The sequence below is a fragment of the Eurytemora carolleeae genome, unplaced genomic scaffold, assembly GCF_000591075.1.
Source record: "Eurytemora carolleeae unplaced genomic scaffold, Eaff_2.0 scaffold360, whole genome shotgun sequence".
NCBI lineage: Eukaryota > Metazoa > Arthropoda > Copepoda > Calanoida > Temoridae > Eurytemora > Eurytemora carolleeae.
Window position 1 is genome coordinate 180,084 of NW_019396302.1, and position 27,914 is coordinate 207,997.

The following is a 27,914-nucleotide window of genomic DNA, read 5'->3' on the forward strand; positions in this document are numbered from 1 at the left end:
CCCCCCGCCAGAAGAATGCATACTGTAGAGAATCGGTTAAAGTTTCATCTAATGGCAATTTCATTATCTTCATGTCCCCATTTATATAATTAAATTGAGAATAAAACCTAGATTAAAACCTAAGTATTTTATATTTAAGTATCAGACATTCAACATGAAATCTTATTCTACTATAAACTGCTGTTCTTCTTTTCTTCTTAATCAAAGAGAAAGATGAAAATATTTACAGAATTTTAGAGTTTCTCGTTTTCTTTTATGTGGAATTCTGTTTTTTAATTAACATAGTAAATGGATTCCATTTATTGTTTGAAATGTAAATTTATTCAAATTTACACCTTCTGGCCAACTTTTCATTCTCCAGATAAATTTATATTCTTATACTTCAAAGTCATCTTCTCATTGAAATTCTAAATTATAATATAAATAACCCTTTAGATGCATTTTCTTCTTTGTGTACAAAAAGTGCAAAAAAAAGTCCTTTTATGAAGTTTTTAAGTTGTAAATTGAATTCCTGAACAATTTAAAGTATTTAAATTGTGAACAAAATCATAAAAAACTATTTTTGAAAATAGGAACAAATAAAATACCAACCAATCTTACTGCTCAAAGATCACATAAAAAATATTTGATTTAATTTTTTTTTGTAATTTAAATTCAAGATATGTGTTAATAAGAAATTATCGCATAGTTAATAAACTTAGAGGAAGCGTCTCTAAAAATTGAAATTGGGTTTTTAAAATAATACAGGATATTTCCGAATTAAATTCGCTTTATCTGTATTAATTTTACTTTCTTCTGATATCTAATTTAAAGGTAAAATCATCAAATAAATTATAAACTTGCAAATCCACGGTAATATTAACCAATAGAATTCTAAAAAAATCTTAACCAATAGATTCCAAATAGAATTCTACAAAATCTTAACCTATAGATTCCAAATAGAATTCTACAAAATCTTAACCTATAGATTCCAAATAGAATTCTACAAAATCCTAACCAATAGATTCCAAATAGAATTCTACAAAATCTTAACCAATAGATTCCAAATAGAATTCTGCAAAATCTTAACCTATAGATTCCAAATAGAATTCTGCAAAATCTTAACCTATAGATTCCAAATAGAATTCTGCAAAATCTTAACCTATAGATTCCAAATAGAATTCTACAAAATCTTAACCAATAGATTCCAAATAGAATTCTACAAAATCTTAACCAATAGATCCAAATAGAATTCTAAAAAATCTTAAACAATAGATTCCAAATAGAATTCTACAAAATCTTAACCAACAGATTCCAAATAGAATTCTGCAAAATCTTAACCTATAGATTCCAAATAGAATTCTACAAGCCTTAAACATGTAAGTCAATTAATCAATTAATCCTGTTGATCTACATTTAAAGAACTTCAAAACTAAGATTAAAAATAAATGCTATATGTCTTTCTTTTAATAATTACAAATTAAATTGTCTTCTTTATTACTAATCCGTGTATATTATGTTTGATATATTGCACAGACATAAATAAGATAATCCATTTTAACATATCTACTTCTTTAAAATATCTCTTTTTTAAAAGTTTGACTGACTGGCTGACTGACTGACTGACTGACTGATTGATTGGTTGATTGATTGATTTTTGAATGATTGATTGATTGACAAGGTAAGAGAGCCTGCAGTTATCCTGGTACTCCTCTACAGGGAGCTGTCTCACCACTCAAGTTCATTTACTCTGTTGGAGAAAAGGTGGGTTCCTGGTTCAGGTTCAAGCTATCTTCATCATTGAACTGCTTAAAAAAAGAATTTTGCAAGCCTATACTAGAAACTAGAGATGTGTATTGTGTGATATTAGGGGGCAAAATGTATCAACATTTTCTTTTGCAAAAGAAGACCTACATTATTGAGAATGCAAAATGAACAAGAAATACGATATTGCTGATCAGTTTACTATATTGTTATTTTTGGTCACTATGATAAAATGAACACCAAAACTGGTTTTCTAACTTCATTAATAAAGATTTAAATAGTAAAAAAAAAGTTCGATCACAAAATGGAACAGCATAAGTTTGATTTGAAAAATATAAGTGCATTGTTCAGTGTGTCCTAATTCACTATTAAACCCCCCCCCTTTTTTCTTTTAGCAGCAAACAAAGGGAAAAAAATTCTGATAAAGGATTTTGTTCAGAAAAAGAAAAACAAGAATTTAAAAAAAGAAAACTTGAAGAAGAACAATATTGACCCCTGATGCTCTAGGGGCTGAAGTTGTATGAGAATAGTTTGAAAACTTCGAGGACTAGTTTCAAAACTATAATCTTCATAATCTTCAAGTTTTCAATATAAATCTTTGATTGTGAAGAATTCACCGGAACTAGGAACTTTCTCACAGAGTTCCTTGGGGGAAATATTTCAAATCATTCTAGAGGTGGAACTATTTTAAATCAATGGGTATAGGGGGAAATATTTTCAATAGTTGGATAAGGGAAAAAAATTCAAATCATTGGCTCGGGGGTGAATATATTCAATCATTGGATGGGTGAATATATTCAATCATTGGATGCGTGAATATATTCAATCATTGGATGGGTGAATATATTCAATCATTGGGTATAGGGGGGAAATATTTTCAATCATTAACTGGGTGAATATATTCAATCATTGGATGGGTGAATATATTCAATCATTGGATGGGTGAATATATTCAATCATTGGGTATAGGGGTGAATATATTCAATCATTGGATGGGTGAATATATTCAATCATTGGGTATAGGGGGGAAATATTTTCAATCATTAACTAGTGAATATATTCAATCATTGGATGGAGGAAATAAATTTAATCATTGAATATATGTTTAATCATTGGATAGGGGAAATATTTCAACCTTTGGATGGGGGAAATTATTTATCTTTGGATGGTAAAAATATATTCAATCATAGGATGGGGAAATATTTTCAATCATTGGATGGGGAAATATTTTCAATTATTGGATGGGGAAATATTTTCAATCATTGGATGGGGAAATATGTTTTATCATTGGATGGGGAAAATGTTTAATCATTGGATAGGGGAAATATTTCAATCATTGGATGGGGAAATATTTTCAATCATTGAATGGGGGAAATATTTTCTATCATTGTATTTGTAATTATTTTAAATTTTTGTCTCGGGGAATTTTAATGAAAATATCTCAATCTAGAAAAAAATAAAAAATTTTGATTATTGACTTAATGGAAATATGTCAATCATTGGATAGCTGGAGAGGATAAAGAACAAACTGTAGCTTGAATTGTTGAGTGGATTAATTCCCTCGGGATTAGAATCGAGAATAGTTTAACTTTACTGGCACAATGCAGTTGAAGTTTCGACAATAGTACCATAAATAAATATCTTAAAATATTATTTATTAATTTAGATTTTCTACTGCTCTCTTTTCAATCGGAAAAAAGAAATCTAGAAAAAGAATTGAGTCTTTGACACATACTTAAACTTTCTAATCCCTATATCTATGCAACCTGATTGTGTAATATTTAGTTTATTTAACAGACAGAATTTGACATATCAAAGGTCTATAACATTAGGTTGCAAAGATAAGGGTTAGAAATCAAAGATTTTGTTGCAAAGACTCAAATATCCTTTGTATACTTATCTAGAAATTCGCAAGATGCTTTTGAAAAGCTGTTGGAATGTTTATAGATTTATAAAGTTTAAGGAGTAAGCAATTAAAAGTTGTAATAATGGATGTATTTGATGGATGTATTTGATTCTAAATATACAATAGCTATATTTTATTTTTAATCCAAAAGTAAAATAATATTGTTTAAAATATTGTTTTGAGCATTTGTGAAGGAATAGTAGTGCTCTCGTATCAGAAAAACTAAATATTTATTATTTTCCTAAAAGTTTTCTATTTCTAGGTTTTAGTCTTGTGTGACAGAGGGTTTACAACACTAGGGGGGAACATGATAGAATGCTTATCTAGGTCTCAACTGTCACCAATTCAAAACAAATATATTTTTCAAAATAGACAATTCAGAATTAAAATTTTATTTTCACAAACCAAGGAAAAAATGTTTCTATAATGTTATCATTCAGAGTTCATTTGAGAATGATGAGTTCAGCTTCAAATATCAACCAGAAAAGGTTGTTCATGCTTTTTGGTTGTAAAAGTATTCGTTATTGGTTTCATTTCCTTACTTTAAGAAAAATCTTACTTTTTGGGACCAAAATAAATACTTATTCTTACATTTTCAACATAAGTTAATTTTCAATAATTTTTATTCTTTGTTTTGATTGAAAACTTGTATTTCTGATTGTTCGAATTTAAAGTTTCAATCCGTTTTTTCTTCAATTTAAACAGAAGATTGACAGAAGATATTGTTTAGTGGAAGGTGGTCAGAAGAACTGCCCCGATGTGAATCATATCTGTAATTTAGAAGATTTCTTCTAATTCTTCCATTATTATTTCATTGACACATTTTTTTTTCAATTTAATTTCAATAATTCCATAATTGTCTAATCATACTTTATTATTTTTCTCTACAAGGAAGTTGCAGTAATGTTACCTAACCAGAGTTCCCAAGACCAATTTTGCCGAGAAAACATCCAGAGCGTAGCAAAATTGGTCGAGGGAATCTGTGGACGTGGTTAAGTAAAATTTTTAATTTCCTGAAATTTACGATGAAACTTTGTTATGGTCAACTTATAATAACTTGATTGCGCACAAACTTTTTCTTATAAAACGAAACTTTTTAATGTGACTTTTTAACAGGAGTGTGTATTGTGTATACCAAACCATGGTGTAAACAGTATATAACTTGTTAAAGGGTAACTATACACGAAACTCTTTGAACATATGCACAAGCAATTGTTCTTTTCTACCACGTTTTCATTTATTTAACCTTTTAATTTTCTAAATGTGCAATTCTTAAAATCTAAAAATATCGAAAAAATACACACACTTGAGAACAAACAAAGTTAAGATTGGTGTATTAAGCAAACAATTATATAAGTTTAAATCAAGACTGTTGCCATTCATGGTTTATTGGTTTACTAACTGGTGATTGGACAATGAACTTTATATAATGTACTTTGTACATAATTTTTCAAAACAACAAATTATACAATTATATATTATATGACCGGATAGTCCAAGCTTCCAAGGGTGCAAAGCACCACAAATAATGGTTGAAAACCAGAAAAGTGATTACTTACTGCAGGATTTAAACATATCAAAAATATTTGATTCTATTAATTTCAAGATTGTATTTACAATAAATAAAGATAAATGTCACTATAACTTTCTGTGCGAAAAGACATTATTTTATCAGATTTCAGAGCTAGTTAGATCGAGAGTGCCAAATAAGAATTAAAATACAGAAAATATTGAAAATGCAGTTTAATCCAGCACTTCGGTTTAATAGAACTTGATATAATTAGTCAATTAAAATCTTAATTTCTGAGGCATTTAGTAGGGTTAGAAGACGACATTATGTTCATTAGTTTGATGTTTGATGCTCTGGGTTAAACTGTATAAAATGTAATAGTGGTAGAAATTGTATTTGGGGTGGTAAATATAGTTAAATAGTTAGAAAATGTAGGAGGGATTGAAAATGAAGAAGGGATGGAAAATGTAGAAGAGATGGAAAATGTAGAAGGGATGGAAAATGTAGAAAAGATGGAAAGTGTAGAAGGGATGGAAAATGTAGAAGGGATGGACAATGTAGAAGGGATAGAAAATGTAGAAAAGATGGAAAATGTAGAAGAGATGGAAAATGTAGAAGGGATGGAAGGTGTAAAAGGGATGGAAAATGTAGAAGGAATGGAAAATGTAGAAGGGATGGAATATGTAGAAGGGATTGAAAAAAGTAGAAGAGATTGAAAATGTAGAAGGGATGGAATATGTAGAAGAGATTGAAAATGTAGAAGGGATGGAAAGTGTAGTAGGGATGGAAAATGTAGAAAGTTTCAAATTGTAGAAAAATGAAAAATGTAGAAGAGATAGAAAATGCAAATGTAGAACCAATAAAAAATTCAGAAATGTAAATAAAAATATTAATTTAACGAAATCATATATGTCTTTGTTGGCCTAATGTAAATGTCTCTTTTATATTGGAAATCAAAATACAGGGTGTCCCAATAAACATGGAATTCAGTGCCGAATTCGATAAATCGTTTTTTCAAATAATTCTTTGATTTAGTAAAGTGATGCCTACTGAGAAAGCTGCAATCTGTGAGAGTTTCGTCTGCCATGTTCACATTTTGTTGGTTTATGTTTTGACTGCATACGGTTGTACTTAGTAAAACAAGAAAATTACAGTATACAAACAGAGTAAACTATCCGTCTTCACTGTTCATCTTGCGGAGACATTATAGACACATCTTTACAGCTTTTTACCCTTTTCATAAAATAAACTCAAGTACACATAATAATATTATGGCTTTTGAAATTAGGTATTACAAAACTAATTCATAACAAAGACTATATCGAATTCGTCACTGAATTCCCATGTTTTTTTGGGACACCCTGTATGAAGTTAAAGTTGAAAATGGTATAGTCATGTGGTCCAGTGTAGACTAAAAAAAACATTAAGACCATGTGCGAAACTACCATTTTGTTTACTTTTTTAATCAAATATGCGAGTTCCCTAAATTTTCAGGATAATAAAAGAATAGAGAAAAAAGAATGTTGTGTAATTGAAAGGAAGACAATTTTCTATAGAAATAGATTTTTAATGAAGTTTAAAACTTTTAATGAGAAGAGGATGAAAAAAGTTTGCTTTACTACTACTAGTGCACTGTGGACAGGGGGCGGAAACGTCGTCAGTAAGTGTGACTGTACCAACAGAGTGAGTGTAAGTAATAATGAACCGAAGGCGTGTACTCTCGGTATATACAGTACATAAGAATCTCGGTATGTGTACAGTCTAGGAGAGAACATTTGTTTATTGTTAATTGTTTACTTAAAAATAAGTTTAATAAACATGTAATATATTATTTATATATTTAAGTCAACACTATAAGCCAAATCCATGCAAAGAATATAATTTGGTTAAAGTTTATAATAAACTACAATCTAATCAAGTTTAATTATAATTAACGACATTGTTCTGAAATTTCCTTGACTGTAGTCATGTTGTGTGTCTGTACCAAAAGAGTGTTCGTGCGTAATAACGAACTCGTCTGCAAAGCACTGGCTTTCTCATGCTAGACCAGCGCCATTTCCCTTCCTTTTATTCTTATTCCCTGACTGTGGAACAGAAACCTTCGTTAGTGCTCCACAGGGCCTGTAGTCGTTCTTTCTAGTGACCCTCCATCTTATGTATGGAATGTTCGATTCACATTCATCAATTGGTACCATTTAACCATATACCTTAGGAACACTATGGAATAACTACAGAATTCAAAAATTAAAATAATCAATTGTTCAGCTGAAAATACGGATATCTCATTCAGTTTTAATCTTACATATTTTGATAATCCTATAATGGAGTGTCATTTGAAACAACGCCTCCCTCCAGCACCGTATTGTTTATCAAAATCTAACATAATAATCATCTAATTTCTGTGTATAACAAACAGCATAAACCTGTTTGGTGATGTAAACAAACACAGAAAACAAACAAAATTATCGGATTTCCCCTGAATTATCTGAACACAGTATTGGAAACCTTTAGAAAGTTTCAACTGCATTTTGTGTCAGAGCAAATATAAACTTTACAATAGAACTTTTCATTAAAGTCAACACAGAGGAATAAAGCGGAAAATGGTTTTTGTTAAAAAACAAAATGGCGCCAGATTTTACTCACTTTAGGAAATCTTTAAAACAGAAACAAAGCTCAAGAAACAATGACTGTCTTTTAAAAATTTTAAAGAAATATTTTGCAAATTGATTTTTGGCCACAAACTCTGATTTTCTAACACTTACATATTTGCAACCCGATGTTGTAGACCTTTGATATTTCCAACTATTACGCTGGTTTATTAAAGGTTTACATCACCAGGCTGCAATTATATATAGGGAAAATTTAAATTTGAGGCGAAAACTTTTTATTTATTTTATTTTTATGGTTATTATAAAACTCTAACTTCAAATTGAAATATTCTTTCTAAAATATGGAGTTAACATATCTGAGATCAACTGAATTGTTTTACATCTCGTTAATATTTTTGTTCAGGATTAAGCTACCAATCTAAAATTTACTTTAACACTTAAAAATTGGCGATAGGTACATGTGTTTATTAAACTTTGCAATATTTTTATGTTTAAAAAAAAAAATTTAAATACGAAAAAAGTTTTCATGCTTCGTTTTTGCCTATGTCAAAATTTGGCAAAATGTAAAGAAAACTCAAGTTAAGAATTAACAATTTTGACAACAATTGCTTTTATCACAGTGTGACAATGCAACAATTCTGAGAGAAAATATAGACAAAAAACTCTCCACGAACAAACCAACGGAATGCACATCACTTCTTACAGTGAGTATAACTCCCACAGGAAATTTTAACGCCGGATAATTACAGGGTTAAAGTTAGAACACGTCGTCACAGATTTAGCCGAGATATAATTTATTCCAGATAAAAATCCAAAAACTTCTCTTATTCGTTTCCCAGAAAACGAGATGCATTGTTATCAGGCATTTATTTCTGAAATTTTGCCTTTCTAAAGGAATTGTTAAGTCTTAGAAAATAGCAATAATATCCAACTCTAAGACAAGTCAGAGTCAGTTTAATTATTATTTCAACCCTTTTAGCAAAGTTTCAAAGAATTTCAAGAAAAAACTTTAAACTTTTCTTTCATATGTAAATTATAGAACTGCTGTTCCAAGTTCTCACTTTCATCGAGAGAAAAAAATGCAAAAAAATTATTTTATTTTAAGCTTGTCAATCATTAAATATTTTAAGTAAAAGGCAAAAAAGCATAAATGTTCTGAGGGTTAATCATAACCATTAACATATATAGGTTTAAAACCCTGAGATAAAAGATTTAAAAAGTTGTGGCTCTGCCCCCTCTGCACACTGTAGAATCACCGTGTTGCTGGAGTCCCTAAATATCATTGAATTTTTTATTAAATGAAAACATTTTTGGGAATCTTTAAACTCCACATTTTATTCTAATTTCAATTTATGAACCTGTAAGAAGGGTCTGAATCCAGATACTCCTCAGCCATCTTCATAGCAACATCCTTCTCTTCTCTAAACAAAATGGCGGCTGATCTTCACATTATAGATGTCGTCTTTGTTCATTTGAGCGTTTGCTTTTACTTTACTAAGGAAAATAGGCTTGATACAGAATATAATATGCTTATATTCAGATAAATAAATTAAGTACGTAGGTGTTGTTTTCATTAATTAAGTATTTTTACCTAAATTATCAGAAATTCTAAATTCTTTTATACATGGGATATCTATTCAAAGATAATCAAATCAAGTACTATTTTGGTCACAAATTTGAAAAATACCAAATAATCAAATGCTGTGATAAGTATCTATATTTAGAAAGGCCTTTGAGGAATGCTTTTTGGAAACCAATTTGTATTATTTGAAGATTTTTCAAATGTGTACCTCTGGTAGTAACCAACACACACGTGTTATCTCGAAAAAATAAATTTGACATTATTTTCCATATTTTAAAATTCCACGGGAAACGCCAAGCACTTCCGCTAATTTGTTATAACTTCCTTCAAAATACACAAACAATAAAACATTTTAAAATCAATTTACTTACTTGGTTGAATTCTTTCCAACCCAGATAATAATCTCTCTTCCTGTATCAAGGATCATGACGTCATCATCAACCAGATCCTAAAATATCATGCTTTCATTCTCAACCAGATCCTGAAATCTCATGATTTTATTCTCAATTAGATCCTGAAACATCATGATTCATCATCAACCTCATCATGAAAGATCATGATTTCATCATCAACTATATCCTGAAATATCATGGTATCATCATTAACTATCCAAACATATCATGATTTATCATTAACTATATCATGAAATATCATGGTATCATCATTAACTATCCAAACATATCATGATTTATCATTAACTAAATCCTGAAATGTCACGGTATAATCCTCAACTATATCCTGAAATATAATGATTTCATCATCAACTATATCCTCAAATATTATGGTATCATTCTCAACTAGATCCTCAAATATCATGATTTATTTAGCAGCTATATCCTAAAAATATCATGATTTCATTCTCAACCAGATCCTGAAATATCATGATTCATTATTAACTTTATCCTGAAATATCATGAACATCAACTATATTCATCATCAACTATATCCTGAAGTATCATGATTCATTATCAACTATATCCAGAAATATCGTGGTTACATCATCAACTATATCTTGAAATATCATGGTATCATCAACAACTATCCTGAAATATCATGATTCATCATAAACTATAGCTTAAAATATCACAGTATAATTCTCAACCATCATCATCAACTATATCCTGAAATATCATGGCTTTGTCATAAACCATATCCTGAAATATCATGATTTCATCATCAACTATATCCTGAAATATCATGATTTCATATTCAAGTATATCCTGAAATATTATGATTATATTATGAACTATATCCTGAAATATTATGATTTCATTATCAACTTTATCCTGAAATATTATGGTAAAAGCATTATGTAATACACATGAAAGAATTTGACCCTTTGAATATACTCTAATTCTCAACATAATTTAGATCAAATGCCGCGGGAAAAAGTTAAATATATTAATTGCTGTCCTTCATATTTCAGGGCTTTTAATTTACCTTAAATTAAAAATAAAAAGCAGTTTCTTAAGAATTTTCAAAAAAAAACTTATTACTCTACAATGATATTTGGATACATTTTCATAAATCGTAAATTCAACCCTTTCATTAGCGAACATCTCAGCAGCTTTCTCTTTGTGTAGACAATGAGGAAGCATTATAGCTCTCATTAATTTTAAAATAAATTTCAAGACGACATTTATGCGTTCCTGCTATGTTTTCATATATGTGAGATTGGCTGTATGAAATCGATTCTAATAAATCTGGAAGTTAAAATTTATAATATCAAAGGTTACATCATGATGTTGCAAAGATATAAAGATTTATAAATTAGAGTTTGAGGCAAGTGTTCAGTTCCATTGTTTAAAAATTAATACCTGTTTAGTAAAGTTGAATATTTCCAAAGCTCTGGTTTTTCCTGATCCAAGCTTTGTCACGTGAAAGAGTCGGGGGGGCAAAACAGGTCTGAAATAAAAAATTGGACCTACAGCTAGTTGTCAACTTTTAAATAATCTAAATAAGTTAAATACATTTAACTAAATACATTTGAAAGGAAGACACATTTACAAAAACCCTAAACTTTGATATCATTGGAAATATGGGAGGGGGTGGGGGAGACTCAGCAAATCTTTACACTAACAAGTTTCAAAGATATACTGCTTAGAAAATTTGAGTTTGTGGCAAAAAAACTCTTTTCCTCTGCGGGATATAAATATACGGGGCCTTGAATAATAAGTATCCAAATCAAGATGATTTACCAAGTGTAAACATAATTACTTTGTTTCTGGTTGGTTGTATTCTTGTTTTCCTCCTAGTGCAGTCCAGAACAGTTCATCCTCATTACCCTCGTCTACTACCTGCAGTATCATTGAAAGGAGATGTTCATGAATTTTGCAAGAAGTGTCATAATAACTATTTGCATTCAGACATCTCCAGACTCCAGACACTATTGGACAGATGATGATAATATTCTTATCAAATATGTATTCAGACATATCCAGACTCCACACATTATTGGACAGATGATGATAATATTCTTATCAAATATGTATTCAGAACTGTATTTTTTTCTAAATTTGGTTGAGTTTGATTTTTACCTGGTGTAACCTCTGATACAGGTTCGTCATTTATTCATTTTTTAATAATCGCAATAACTTTAAATTAGAAACGAAAATTTGAAAATAATCCATAAAAAGTCATATCTTTTTTTTTAACTTATTAAATAATAAATGAGTTTAGATTTTTAAAAGTTTTTTTTCTTTTAACAGGATGCTTCTAATTTTGTGCTGGTGGCAAAAAGATTTGATGTTTTCTTTGAAATAGTTTCACCCTTATTTCTTTGACAATTTTAATACTTTATTGTATTATATCTAATGTAAAATAAAACGAAATTTAAGACGAAATTTTAGGTTTAAGAGTTTGTAATAATATTCTTGCACATTATTAGAATTCACGATAAAAACATATAATTTACCAGGAGTTCCTTATGAGGTCTTGATCCACTGAACTTATTAAAGAATTGTTTTGCTATCTCCAGTTCTTGAGAACTACTCTCCTTAAAACAAGTACAGGGTGTCCGATGAAACATGACAAGTGGAAAATTTGTCAAGTTGTACGATACAAAAAAGAATAATAAAAATGATTACTTGGAATTCACATTAAAGTAAAATTTAGTTCAAAGTGAAAAAAAGATTTTTTTAACGAAATAAAATACAAAAAATTTTAATTATCAAATACAGTATATGAAAGGAGAAATTAAAAATTATTCTCCGTCATGTTTCGTGGGACACTCTGTATATTATAAAAATCTGTATAGAGGTCAAAACTTTTGTGTTTTGATTTCCGGGATCAAGAAGTCCTGCGGATTAAATTAATCCCTCCATGGATAATCAGTGATTGTTGTACTCGGATGAAATAGCTATATTTAAGCACTAATCCTTCAAATTTCAAAGTTGATACAATGAATATCGAGATCAAGTGGTTGTAGATTCTGATTAGCGCTAAACTAGTTCATACAAAAGTTCTTGTCTCAATTAAATCTATTTTATTCCTCAACTACGTTTATCCAAATCAATTATTTTGTCCTTCACCTGTGTGCAGTTTTGAAGAAAAGATACGAAAACTTAAACTTTATGTTCTGTTCCTTGTTCTCAATATTACAATACAAAAATTGAAATTTATTTAATTATTTAATTTAGATATAAACATCTGAATATTTGAGATGGTAATAATTTTGTTATAAATTCGGTTTAGATTATCATTATAAATAAACAATGAAGCAAGTAAATGAAGATAAAAATGTCTATAGTTGATGAGATATCATAGACAAAGATAAAAAGATATATTTTACCTTCCCAGTCCAGATCCAGTTCTTTTCTTTAGTTTCCAGAAGGAAAACATCGTCAGAGGAAAGCTGTTCCGCCTTTTCCTCGACCTGCGTAGATTTGGGGAGTTTTTAAACCAATACTTAATCTTTTTTTTCTAGTATTTTAGATGTTGAATAAAATGTTAAGATCAGAAACAAGAATTAAGAAAGAAAAATTATAAATTAAAAAGATTTTTTTAATAATGGAAAAGCCAAGGAGGGAAAATAAGTGTTGTTTACGTCAAACTTTGCATCAAATGTCGTCTTAGGGGATAATTGTTGAAATATTAAATAAGATCCATTGAATAATATAAATCATTTAAGTCTTATTATCATCTCGTAGAAAAAATTGAAAATGTTTAAGAAACGAGAAATATTTAAATTGTATAGCTAAGTTTGTTAATGAAATTGAAGAGAGTTAACTATTTATTTTATTTAACACAGCTGTCAACAGAAACTAGAGCTTTTCTTCTAGTAACAGTGGAATAGTTATCTTCTTGTTAAATTTAAATTAAAAAATACATCTGAAGCATGTGAAATTATGACTAATTTATTTCGTGAAATGTGCTCAGAACATATTTTCTTTAATCTATTAATTGTAACGATTAGATATTACAAAATCAGAAGCAAAATGTCTTTATTAAAAGATAGAACGAAATAGACAATCATTCCAAGGTTTTCTAGTGACCGCTGGGAAACTTATTACCTGTTCTGCTCTAGCATCCCTAGCATCAGAGCTCACAGATCTTATTCTGTAGAGATATACCCCATCCTCATCATACTCATCCCTATATAGTGATAATGTAGAGATATACCTCATCCTCATCATACTCATCCCTATATAGTAATAATGTAGAGATATACCCCATCCTCATCATACTCATCCCTAGATAGTGATAATGTAGAGATATACCCCATCCTCATCATACTCATCCCTAGATAGTGATAATGTAGACATATAACCCATCCTCATCATACTCATCCCTAGATAGTGATAATGTAGAGATATACCCCATCCTCATCATACTCATCACTAGATAGTGATAATGTACACATATAACCCATCCTCATCATACTCATCCCTAAATAGTGATAATGTAGACATATAACCCATCCTCATCATACTCATCCCTAGATAGTGATAATGTAGACATATACCCCATCCTCATCATACTCATCCCTAAATGTATAATGATATTGATGACAATGATGATGAAAATGAGGAGGATATGGAGATAAGAATTGAGATAATGATGAAGACAATAATGAGGACATAATGAGGACAATGATGATGACAATGATGGGGACAATGATAATTATGATGATAACGATGATGATAATAATGACGATAATGATGATGATAATGATGATGATAATAATGATGATGATGATGATGATGTTAATGATGATGATAATGATGATGATAATGATGATGATAATGATGATGATAATGATGATGAAAATGATGATAATATTGATGATGATAATGATGATGATAATGATGATGAAAATGATGATAATATTGATGATGATAATAATGATGATAATAATGATTATATTGATGATGATAATGATGATGATAATGATGATGATAATGATGATGATAATGANATGATAATGATGATAATGATGATAATGATGATAATGATGATAATGATGATAATGATGATAATGATGATAATGATGATAATGATGATAATGATGATAATGATGATAATGATGATAATGATGATAATGATGATAATGATGATAATGATGATAATGATGATAATGATGATAATGATGATAATGATGACAATGATGACAATGATGAGAATGATGAGAATGATGAGAATGATGATAATGATGATAATGATGATAATGATGATAATGATAAAAATGATGATAATGATAAAAAATATAATTATAGATAATAATTGTATTAATTGGTAAATTTTGGTAAACTTTAAGGAATTATATCAGTCTAATCTAGCTGTATTAAATTAAAATGAAATTTTAAAAATTACAAATAATTTTTGTCTGGAAAAATATAATTTTTCATAAAAAAACCTTAACGTAAAATAATAAAGTGTTTACCTATCATGGACGTTCTTAAATCCTGAAGCTTTTCCTCCTGCAAAGTAAATTATAGAATTTTAATATTATTTTAGATAATTTTTAAATTGTGCCTACCTGAAAATATGGCTAAGCAACCTGGAAAAATTCTGAGGAAATGTCTAGGTTCCTGTCCTTGAACCACTCGGATCTAATCAATCAAATCATATGTTTTTAATATAAAGAAACTTAGATGAATAAAAGTATTAGTTTATAGAATACAAAAAGAAAATCTTATTTTAAGGTAAAATATTATTTTTAAATCTTAAAAGTAACCTTTTTTCTCGTTATATAATATTTTAGTTTTATTTATTCTTCTTAACCTGTACAGCTTTCCCGCCAAAATCTTCGTTATCCATCTTGGCGGCAAAGATGGCGCTTGCCGCCCTTTCATCAGTTGTGCTTTTTAACCCCTATAGTTTAACAAAAATATAATTTGTAAAAACACAAGTTTATTATTCATGGAAAACTTTGATTTTTATATCAATATATGCCTCTAATAAATACCATCTATGCAATTGTAATTAAAGGAAGAAAATACTTCTGGAAGCAAAGATTATTTTTATTTTTTTGTTTGACCTGCCAAAAATAGATAATGCTGATGTTAGGAGCAGTGTACTGAATAACATAGCTGTCCCCTCCAAACAGATGCTCTACTTCATCCTCTGCAGATATATATTCAGCTTAGTTTAAAGAAAAGGGTTGCCATTTTTTATGATTTATTCCAGCTGTTTGTTTTCCATATCTATACACAGATTATTTATCATATTATAATATGTCAAGTTTCGAACTTTAGCAAAAAAATTTAAAAGCGTTAAATGCCCGATTCACAACAGCACCATGTAGTTGTACACCCTGTAGTTGTACACCCTGTAGGTGTACTCCTGTAGTTGCACACCCTGTAGTTGTACACCCTGTAGTTGTACACCCTGTAGTTGCACACCCTGTAGTTGTACACCCTGTAGTTGTACACCCTGTAGTTGTATACCCTGTAGTTGCACACCCTGTAGTTGTACACCCTGTAGTTGTATACCCTGTAGTTGCACACCCTTTAGTTGTACACCCTGTAGTTGTACACCCTGTAATTTTACACCCTGTAGTTGTACACCCTGTAGTTGTATACCCTGTAGTTGCACACCCTCCTGTAGTTGTACACCCTGTAGTTGTACACCCTGTAGTTGTACACCCTGTAGTTGTATACCCTGTAGTTGCACACCCTGTAGTTGTACACCCTGTTATCTGAGAAAAAATTAGGATGATATCATAGTTTTTTTATTATAGATACATAATTTTCAATTGCAGTTTCTATAAAAATGTAAATAGTGACTTGGGATTTCTACAGAAGAGATATGAGGAAAGGAATTGGCAGAAATAATCTTTGTTGAATCCCGACGGTAAAGTACAGCCCATGTAATGCATATCACATGGTTATGCTAGAGAGTGTTTTTTTACATAACACATTTAATAAATTAATTTAATTTAATAATTTGAAGGGCTCGACGCATTATGAATTCTAGTTTCTAATTACCAACTGGTTTCAGATCAAGGTTCTCTACTCTCCATATTTTTTTCTCTCCTGTTCCATCATCAGGCAAAAATCTGAATACAACACATCTTTTTTCTTTAAATCCACAAAAAAATCAAGATCCACCAAAATCATTTCTTGTTTAAATCAAGCTGAACATGTATCACAAAATATCATTTTTTGTAAAATCTTAACTGTGCATAAAAAAAACTTTTTATAACCTATTGAATATTTGATCACAGAACATCTTTTTTTACTAAAATCAAGAAAATATCTGAACACAACATATCAATTCTTCCCAAATAAAAAAGAAACTAAACACATCAACTCATCGTTTCAAAGGGGGGATTAGACTATATTTATTGTGCATTAATATAATGCAAAAATAAGTTGCGAAAAGCTGTTCCTTATAATTTTAATAATTGAAGACTGAACTCTTTACCTATAAACTCTAAAGCTAAGTGCGCAATCTCAACAATACCTTGAGTTAAAAACTAACCCTGGAGATGATCCTGTACTCTCAACACTACCTTGAGTTAAAAAACTTACCCGGGAGATAATCCTGTACTCCCAATACCTTGAGTTAAAAACTAACCCTGGAGATGATTCTGTACTCCCAACACTACCTTGAATTAAAACCTAACCCTGAAGATAATACTGTACTCTCAAGACCTTGAGTTAAAAAATAACCCTGGAGATGATTCTGTACTCCCAACACTACCTCGAGTTAAATACTAACCCTGGAGTTGATCCTGCAGCACGTTCTATCCTTTTCATATTCTCAGTATGCAGATCTTCAACCTTCCAGTCTAAAGTTCAAAAACTTATTTTTTCAAACTCAAATTAGAAAATTAGAGTTTGTGGCAAAAACTCAATTCCTGTACAAACTGATATCGCTGATAGTAAAGACATCCTTAAAGTTGACATGTAATTTGATCTAAATCACATGTCTGGCATTTATGATGAAGCAATAATGAGAATCAATGAAGAACTACGACTCAAATAAAATAAAACAAATTGTGGACGCACATTAATAACACAAATTGAGGACGCACATTAATAACACAAATTGAGGACGCACATTAATAACACAAATTGAGGACGCACATTAATAACACAAATTGAGGACGCACATTAATAACACAAATTGAGGACGCACATTAATAACACAAATTGAGGACGCACATTAAGACCACAAATTGAGGACGCACATTAATAACACAAATTGTGGACGCACATTAATAACACAAATTGAGGACGCAAATTAATAACACAAATTGAGGACGCACAGTAATAAAACAAATTGTGGACGCACATTAATGACACAAATTGAAGACACACATTTACTACGCCGTTTTAAGTATGCCAAATTGTAGATTTGGCACTATTGAGGACACATATTGAATTCCTATAACATATATATAAAGATAAATAAAATCAACGCTCCATTAGACTAGTAAAAGAACAACTTAATCGACATTTTTTGCACTACTTCGCGACCTCTTAGCTCCTCAAGTTTGCTTTTACGCACAAGTATGAAAGCAGACAATTTTGCATGGTTACATGGTAGAAATTTAAGAACATGGTTCTTCTTTTCTATAACTGTATAATGAAAGGAGATATGATTAAATATAATGCTGAAGGAATTGAGTATTTGCCAGAAACCCTGATTTTCTAAAACCTATATCTTTGCAACCCAGTGTCGTAGAGCTAAGACTTTCAAATTATGAATTTTGTTGGATCAAAGTTTTAAATTTGAAAGGTTTACACCATTAGGTTAAAAATATAAAGGGTTGTAAAATTTGAGTTTGTTACAAAGACTCAATTCTTTTGCTTTAATTTGACGCGACCTGCAATATTAGAATAAGTTTTAGGACTATCATCGTCAATCTCGTTCCAGGCAGTGAAATACTGCTTAAACATTGCAGTCTCTAGTCCTTCCAGAATACGAACAATCTAAACATTTATCAAGAATAGAATAAAGGAACAGATTCTTGTACTCCTTAAATCCGGCCTTGCAATACGTTAAAATATCAAAGGTTTATCCATCGATGGCTACCACGCCCTCAAGAGGTTAAATGTTATTATTAGTATGATATAATTTTCTAGGGTTAATGATACATTTATTTCTGAAACAAAAACTACTAAGACAAGTTTTTAAGATCAGAGGAATTTACTGAAAATTGTTGCACACCAAAAAAAACAGCCCCTAGGGCACATCCATTATCGTGATAAAGGTTTTAGTAATCAAATCTTCTAAACTGTACTGTGTACGAAAATGTAAATATACTTTACACTGTGAATAACAAACTAAATTTTTAAAGTGAGATTTTAAAAAAGCTTTTACAGTGAAAATTAGTTTAAGAGTTAACAAGGTTTTCTTTAAGTAAATTGATTAGAGTTTTAAAACTAAACTTTCCTTTATTTTAAACAGTCAAGGTTTATAACAAACACTTAACCATAAATTCTTTCGATGTCTCCGAAAATGTAAAATGTACATCTTAACTTTTGAAAATAATTACCCTTGCAGCTGAGCTGATAATATCAGAATTCTTGAGAAAATGTTCCGCAGCACTCATCGCAGCCAACTTCTCCTCTTTACTTGCAGCCTATTATGCAACAATTTTTCCATAACAAAGTACAAAACGATTCATTCATGTTTGTTAATTGTTTTGTTTTTCCGTAAATCATATTATTTTTAAAAATTACAATTCATAGTTTTTTATATATATATTATATATATAATATATGATGCATGACAATAATAGTTTAGATTATCGCTTTTAATACATTTCGACACGATATTTTTAGGATTTCTGCCTAAAAATTGGTAGTAAAGAAAGGTTTGAAATAAGTAAAAAAACGAAAAGTGCTCCAATAGTGTTGGTCAGAATCTGAAATGGTTTAAATTGTTTTTTAGGGTTTCTTTTCTTATAATTTTAAATATATTCTTTTCAAAAATCAAATTATTGAAAACATGTTGAGATTAATACCTTTCCAATCCACAGAAATATGTTAGTTCCACCTCCTACCAAGAGAAAAACGTCCTGGAAAATATATGAATATTATACTTTTATATATATATATTTTTTAGAAATACGGAGATATTAAGGGTTATCTGCAAAGAATCAACTGTTTTGAATTTTATTCAATACGTCTGTCTTCTTACATCTTTAGTTTTTGCAACTGAAAACTTAAGTTCAACTTTCAGATATTTTAGGTCGTGTATACTAAAGTCTCATGCTTTGTGGGTAACCAATGACATTCAAATGATTTTAGTAAACAAATAAACAAAATATATTTGGTACAGTAAAAAATGTAAACATGCTTTTTTTGCCGATTGATTAAATCTATTTTATGTAATTGTAATGGGTATTATTAATAAGTGCGAAAAAGTGTTTGCCGGGATTTTTATTAAAAATCACAGCAAAAACTTTTTGCACGCATGATATATATAGTTTTATTCAATTTTACTCCAATTATTTAAAAGCATGTGAATAAAGTTACTTTATCACCTTGTTGTAGGGTGATTAAGTAACTTCATCACTCTACAATGAGAAAAATTAGGTATGAAATTTGAAATTTTAATGGCAGGTTGAAAAACTTACTTTATAGCCCTGTTGTAGGGCAATAAAGTCACTTAATCACCCTTCAACGTGAAATATTAGGTGTGATAAATTCCATCAAAATTGAATAAAAGTTTTTATACTATACTTAAAAAAACTTCCATTGAACTCAATTATTTTTTCATTAAAGATCAATATCATCACTTAAAGTCTAAAGATTGAATGAATACACTTATTGAAATCTCTTGCAAAACTTTTCTTAAATAGGGACTACAGTAATCACCAGAGGTAAAAACTGTTGAGGAATCAAAGACTTATTTTTTCAATTCAAAACCTGTCTAAGTGAATATCGATATAAAGCTTTTTACCGAGATTAAGCTTGTTGTAGATTATTTCAAACAAAAGTTTCTACTTCCATAAACTGTTCAGCTGGATTGTTTTCTTTGTTTTTTCCCATAAAGTAGAAAATTTCATTTTGGACATTTCAATTTTTCGTCACTAATTTATTTGCAAAATAGAGCATATGCGTTACAAACTTGAGAACCAGAGCAATAAATCAGAAATGAAAATAGGAAAGAAGACGACAATCATTTTCAAATTTCCAAGAAAGAGCAGAACTTACCGTATTATCTAGCATTGTTTGCTTGAAGGGTGGCCCGGACACAAACTCAAAAGTTATCTTTCAAAACATACATCTTCTTCTCTCTAAATATTTCAAAACATACATCTTCTTCTCTCTAAATATTTCAAAACATACATCTTCTTCTCTCTAAATATTTCAAAACATACATCTTCTCTCTAAATATTTCAAAACATACATCTTCTTCTCTCTAAATATTTCAAAACATACATCTTCTTCTCTCTAAATATTTCAAAACATACATCTTCTTCTCTCTAAATATTTCAAAAAAAACATCTTCTTCTCTCTAAATATTTCAAAACATACATCTTCTTCTCTCTAAATATTTCAAAACATACATCTTCTTCTCTCTAAATATTTTAAAACATACATCTTCTTCTCTCTAAATATTTCAAAACATACATCTTCTCTCTAAATATTTCAAAACATACATCTTCTTCTCTCTAAATATTTCAAATTAAGAGTACACGTTTTTTCTTTTTTCTTTTCCTAAAAATCGTTGTCATGTCAAGATTGAATAAGATATCCATGTGTTTCTTTAAAATCTAATAACTTTCAACTGTTGTTCTCTACGAATGCAACTTGCAGATTATCTTTGCAGAAAAATGGAAGACGGTTGTCTGAATTAAACAGTTTTCGATGTAAATTATAAAAACAACAAAATCTGCTACATTATTGATTAGATAAATGCTTAAATGGCAATGTAGTTGAAATAACTATGCTAGTCCCTGTAAGTCAAGTATAAAGTTTACAGGATAAACCATAATCAAATGTAATCTGTAATCATAGTGTTCATGATTAGTTCAAACATCCCAAAGATATAAATTTAGATTTTTTTAAAGATCTTTAAAAATGAAAACGATGAGTTTATTGGTTAAACTAACAAGAATTGCAAAAATAATCGTTCTCTGGAAAAAGCGCAATTTTCAAGAATTATTGCGATAAAAATATTCTTTTAACCTGGTCTAAAATGTTCCACTCTATTTTTTCCGCACAAATTTAATCCTGTCGACGTTTGGTTCAAAATTTATTCTTGTTGAATTTTGAATAAGTTTTCTTGGCCGTTGTTAATCGTTTTGGTTCATTTTTTGAAAACTTTTGATAAAACTGTCAAGAAAAGAGTGGAAAAACGATTAAAAAAAACGATCCAAAAACGATTTATCACACGTATTCGTTTTTAGGTAAATTTTGTTGTTTGCATATATTTTCTGCCAGGGTCAAAATTTGGCATATTGTAAGAGAAAAAAATGTTTAGAATATAAAATTTTGAAATCATTTTCTTTTCCTGCAAAATGTTGACCTTGAAAGACAATATGAGAAAAAAAACGAACCAACTTAATGCTCATGACTAGTTCCGTCGCCCAGCCATAAACTATTGTTGTATTACGAGTAAGTATATAAATACATAAATTCAATATATATATATATATAATACATATATATATTTAATGTAACAATTATGGCAAAAATTATAATTTGATTTAATCATATTTGTAAATTTATGCACGTTGCATGCCTTTACTGCTAATCCTAATCCTAATCCTAATCCTCCAATCACCTTAGAACTGTTAAGTCAGAAGCTTCATCAGTATCCTCCTCTGCCTCCTGCAGATCATCTACACTTCCAGATCCAAGCTCAGAGAAGAATTTATCCATATTTTCAGAAAACTCATCTATAAAATGCTATTTCTAATTTTTTTTTATGTGTGCGAAAAAAAGTCGAGAACATTTTAGCATTTATAGAGAACAATCATTGAAAACAAACTACCTATAACTCATTGATCTGAGGTCAAAACTGTGAACTAGCGTTAATCTACAGAGCCTGATCTCGATATCCACAGGGTAATTCATTGATCCCGGGATTGGCGACTAATATTACCACAGTACGACCACAATCAAGAGATGCATGGTGTCGACCACTGTAGTGTTTAAAGGAATGACCTCTGATAAGTTTAGAAGTATGTTGTCGTCGTATATTCTAATACAATGAAGACGACTTTCTATTTTGATTTTGATTTCTTCCAATCTTACAAACAGCAGAGACAAATAAACATGACAACAAAGAAAAGATGTCAATTAACAGATTCTCTTTGTTTACATGTCAATTATAATTTTAAAAATGCTTGTAAGAGATCAAAGCATTATTAATCAAAAGTCGTCTTCATTGTATTGATATAATCGCCGGCAACTGTGGGAAAATGTTTTATGCTCACCAACTACCTCCACCTCAGCATCACCAGCATGGTCTTCATCACGGAGTTCGTTAGCAATCTTTACATAATTTGTTATGAAGGTATTGCTTCTTAAAACATGATGTTTTTCAAATTGTAAATGCAAGACTGTTTTACATTTACCTTTACATGCAAATTCTAGACAAACATTATGTAGGTTTTTTTTACCCAACTGTTAGTTTCAGTATTTATACAATTATCATATGTATTTAATTGAACTAAAAAGTTTCTAATCTAAACATGAGCTCAAAATTTTTAAAACTAACTAAATTTGAAGTAAAATTCAAAAATGTCGATTTGAAAAATTCGTATTATTTCTACCTGAATAGCTTTGAACTTCTCCATCTTCCTGGCTCCTGAAGAAATATATTATATAGAATGTTTTCCCTCTAAAAGGGCTTATACCGACATAATTTCAAGAGAGCCTTTGCTTATTCAGTGTTAGATGCCTTTAATACACCGGGGATATCATTGTTTTTCTCTCTGAAATTATAATTTTCGATAATGGTTTCTGTGAATGTTAAAATTACTTTTCAATTAAATATGATTTCTTTCTCCTTGTTACTTAGTAAAACTTCTAAAGGTACCGTTGTGAATGATGATTACTTAAAATCACCTCCTCTACATTCCCGTTCAAATTTTAATTCAGGAGCATATGTGTTTAAAGAAAGCTAAAAAAGCGTAAATATATTTTACGTGCAATTTTACGATTTTTCGGAGTTTTATATAAATATGCCAAATTATAAAACTAAAGTTACATAAATAAATCGCCCCCCCCCCCCATACTTCTTTATATATCTCATACAAAGCTTTACCTGGTGGCATAAAAACTAGAATAGAATGTCCTTTTCCACAATCCAGCATAAAACAATCAGATTTGTTCATGCTTGCTACAGACACGTCAACCTACAACAACAAAATCTTTTACAGGGTCTCCCATAAGACAATAAACAATTAAATTAAATTAAATGTCGTTGATATTGATTTAAAAAAAATCACGCCATTACGTTTAAAGTTGATAAATTGCATTTTTAGTTCGTGGTGCAAAACCGCAAACGAACTTTTAAAAAACAATGCGACCATCTCCGCTTGGTGTTTATGTCACATGTTTACCTGTTCCACTTTAACGGCACGCTTTCCTTTCACTTTAAACAATCTCTTTTCAACCTTAGCGATATAAAATTAAATTAATAATATAAAAATATAATAACATGCTAAACCCGGGACCCCCTGCCGTGACAGAAACCCGACACCCATCCGTTTTGAGGAGAGACGGATTCAGGGTCTTTTCGGTCTAAAAACGACTCTCTTATTAGTACTAAAACAGAGTCGGGCCGGCGCCCGTTTTTGTGGTCGTGCGGGTCGTTTTCAGACTCTAAAACAGCGTCGCTTGTTCTATGCGGGAACTATTTCTAAATTAAAAACCGTATATTGCTTTTTTGAAAGAGTAATATTTTTCTCTTTCTCAATCAGATTGTCGTTTGAAAAAAACAAACATGGCCAATCAGGAATCGGAAAATTTTGTGCACAATCAAAAAGAGAACTTTTATTGGTCGGAACCTAGAAGGGATATCCAAAACAGATAATTAAGCCAAAAATAAAAAGTGTCCACAGTGGATATCGAGATTAATCGAACGGGATTTTAGGTATCCTGCGCAAAAGTTTCGAGCTCTGGTGTGATTTATAAACCTGATCAGGATCAACATGCTTGAATCCACTCTTTACTCCTCCAGGTAGATACCGTAGTCCCTACAATTCATTCTTTTTTCAGCCTTTCAGTAAAAATTTTAATTCGTAAAAATGCATTTTTTTAATTCCTAATTTTTTTGTCTATATTTTGTAAAAAAATCTAAAATTTCAACTTCATGTCTGGCATGACTCATTAAATCAAATAAACTGAAAAATGTGTTAAACCTCTTCAATATCAAAAATTTTATTGTCAGAAGAATGAATTTCCTTAGGAAAATGTGAGACAAACTTAGCTGACTCGCTTCCTTGAACCTCTCTAATAAATAAAATCAAAATATAAAATATATATGAAGATAAGCTTTTTTCCATCTCCTCCCCTTACTAAACTTTACTTCTGCCGCCCCTAGTCTGTACACTACCTGTACTGTACAGGTACCACCCCTAGTCTGTACACTACCTGTTCTGTACAGGTACCACCCCTAGTCTGTACACTACCTGTACTGTACAGGTGCCACCCCTAGTCTGTACACTAACTCTACTGTATTGATAAACCCTCTAGTCTGTACACAACATGTACTTTACTGTACAGATAATCCACTCAGACTGTACACTACTTATACTTTACAAGTACTCCCCTTTTGTCTGTACACTAATTGTACAATCAAGGTGCTATCCCTACTACCTGAACTGTGCAGGTACTCCACCTACTACCTGTATAGTACAGGTACTCGGCCTACTACCTGTACTGTACAGGTACTCAACCTACTACCTGTACTGCTTACAGGTACTCTAACTATTACCTGTACTGTACGGGTTCTCCCACCTTCTACTTGTACTGTACGGATACTCTACCTACTAGCTATACTGTACGGGTTCTCTCCCTACAACCAGTACTGTACGGGTACTCCCCCTACTACCTGTACTGTACGGGTACTCTCCCGACAACCTGTACTGTACGGGTACTCTCCCTATTACCTGTACTGTACGGGTACTCCCCCTACTACCTGTACTGTACGGGTACTCCACCAAGTTGATCATCTAGTTCTACAGCTAGCATTGCTGCTGCTCCAGATTCATCCTAAATTAATTCTTCAAAATTTTAAATTAAAAGGAAAAACTTATCAACATATTCAAACATATCTCCATACAAAATAAATGTTAAAATACTTACAAGCCAGGCCAATGTGTGTTTTTAACAAAATTTTAACTTCTTTATATTGTTATTTTGAAAGCTCTATTGCATGTTTGTTTGTAACACAAGTCTAGAATTTAAACAATGAGTCAACTATTTACATAAAGAAAACTGATTTACCCACAGAAATAAAGCAAAACTAAACTGAAATATGTAAAATAATTCACAAAATTTGGAAATGGAGGTTTTTAAAAAGCGTACTTTTTTCAGATTCAGAATTGACGATGTTGAAAATATTCACGAGCACTTGTTAAAAATATGTTTGGGAAAAACTCTTCAAATGTTTTTTGATCAATTAGTTTTAAATCCAGCAAACCTTCATTGTGTTAGATAAAAAAAAACCTGAGAAGTTTCAGCTCCGAGCCAGAAATGTAAAGTCCAGGACAACTTTCCACCAAAATTCTTAAAAAAAAAAAATGACATCACAAAAATAATAAAATCGGTAAAGATCCTTCTCCCAATGAGTCATCAGAAGGCATTCTGCCTGAGTGCCTTATTTGTCCAATACCAAGCTAGATATCTAGACTCACTTCCGGTTCAAATTAATACCATTAGTTTATATTTAGCAATTAAAATAAGAAAATAGTAGGGATCCCTTCACTTTAGAAGGTTTTAATGAGAAATTTTTTAAAATAATTTTCAGGAAAATTTGGCCATACTTTGTAAAAAAAAACTGTTTGAACAATTATGAAAAATATGTTTATGTGCGAATTATCCAAAAACTAGCCTGCAGTGGTAAGTTTTTGCTGAATGTTGCGCAAAATTTTTATTATCCTTTTTGATATTTATTCAACAGTGTCACTGGAAAATAATTTGTTGTCATAACGATACGATGTTTAGATCAAGTTTTGCGTAATTGCGAATAAAAAACCCTACTTTACATTGTAACATTACCGTGCAAAATTACTTTTATTTAGATTTCTATTATTACCTTTCATATTGGCAGGATTATTATTTATTATTGTTATTATTGTTGTTATGTATTATTGTTATTATTGTTATTATTGTTATTATTGTTATTATTGTTATTATTGTTATTATTGTTATTATGTATTATTTTGTTATTATTGTTATTATTGTTATTATTGCTATTATTGTTATTATTGTTATTATTGTTATTATTGGTACCTGAGTTCTAAGAATGATATAAGAGTCTCCAATGTAGAATTTCCCCAACTCTCCAGTAGTATATTCTACAGGGGAGAAATCCTGCATGAAAAAAAATAATTAATTTAAACTATTTTACACTGGTCGAGGGAGCCCGTGGTTAAGAAAAAATTGTAATTTTCAGAGTGGAGCGAAGTGTTATTTTACTAAATTGTCTCCAGGAAGAGTTAGGTTACTTACCATTTGGTTGTTTTGGGGGAATTATAGTTGGTAATATTGGTCAAAATGCCGTAAAAATATTTTGTTGTATTTAACAATTATTTTTTTTATAATTTTACCTCTATCCTCCAAATCTCAAGTCCTTCCTTCTTTCCAGCATTCTCAAACACCATTTTAAGAAATGAAAATATCTGAAACATTTCTTATGTAAAATTACGAATTTTGTGTTTCCCACTTTAGCTTTGCAGTCTTTTCAGCATTATTGAAGTATAATATTTCCATAATATATTTATATTATTTATTTCTGTTTTAGGGATTTTAATATCATTTAAAGGGAGTGACCGGCTATGTAAGGTAGTTGAACTAAGTATACAGTGTTGTGGAAAACTTCTTAAGAATTCATTAGAGACATATTTCACTTTTTAAAAGTCTGTAAATCCTGAGTTTGAGCGCAAATTCAACGTTCAAAACTCCTGATTTGGGGGTGGATACGCTT

At 30.2% G+C, this 27,914-nt stretch overlaps 2 protein-coding genes across 2 annotated transcripts in view; one reads left to right on the forward strand and one right to left on the reverse strand.

The window, feature by feature from the left end:
• The window catches only part of LOC111700515 (locomotion-related protein Hikaru genki), a 55,005-nt gene extending 49,712 nt beyond the window's left edge, over positions 1–5,293 (forward strand). The window contains exons 18-20 of the mRNA XM_023471445.1: positions 1,661–1,743; positions 3,912–3,976; positions 4,380–5,293. Coding sequence (XP_023327213.1) covers positions 1,661–1,743; positions 3,912–3,976; positions 4,380–4,425 — 194 coding nt within the window. The 3' untranslated portion in view covers positions 4,426–5,293. The remainder of the gene's footprint in view (positions 1–1,660; positions 1,744–3,911; positions 3,977–4,379) is intronic.
• A 3,555-nt stretch (positions 5,294–8,848) lies between these two features.
• Positions 8,849–27,606, reverse strand: LOC111700513 (gelsolin, cytoplasmic). The gene is made up of 30 exons (XM_023471443.1): positions 27,538–27,606; positions 27,221–27,301; positions 26,435–26,494; positions 25,905–25,978; positions 25,168–25,216; positions 24,901–24,960; positions 24,325–24,378; positions 24,027–24,117; positions 23,533–23,567; positions 23,194–23,251; positions 22,539–22,653; positions 21,402–21,423; positions 20,963–21,019; positions 19,768–19,821; positions 19,297–19,383; positions 18,625–18,730; positions 17,514–17,583; positions 16,778–16,848; positions 15,829–15,914; positions 15,573–15,662; positions 15,328–15,400; positions 15,232–15,268; positions 13,862–13,943; positions 13,141–13,224; positions 12,265–12,345; positions 11,568–11,647; positions 11,168–11,255; positions 9,722–9,798; positions 9,127–9,189; positions 8,849–9,040 (listed from the first exon to the last, which is right to left on the reverse strand). The coding sequence occupies exons 1-30, from the start codon at positions 27,589–27,591 to the stop codon at positions 8,959–8,961; spliced, it is 2,121 nt and encodes a 706-aa protein (XP_023327211.1). The 5' UTR covers positions 27,592–27,606; the 3' UTR covers positions 8,849–8,958.
• Between the last annotated feature and the right edge of the window lie 308 nt (positions 27,607–27,914).

Bases quoted from the DNA above. Each gene is read 5' to 3' on its own strand.
- LOC111700513 (XM_023471443.1), bottom strand. From the start codon at position 27,591: ATGGTGTTTGAGAATGCTGGAAAGAAGGAAGGACTTGAGATTTGGAGG. The intron at 15,915-16,777 runs GTAATTAGAAAC...ATATATCTGCAG, and splicing joins CCTTGATCTGAAACCAGTTG to AGGATGAAGTAGAGCATCTG. The intron at 11,256-11,567 runs GTAATTATGTTT...TTTTTATTTCAG, and splicing joins TACAACCAACCAGAAACAAA to ACCTGTTTTGCCCCCCCGAC.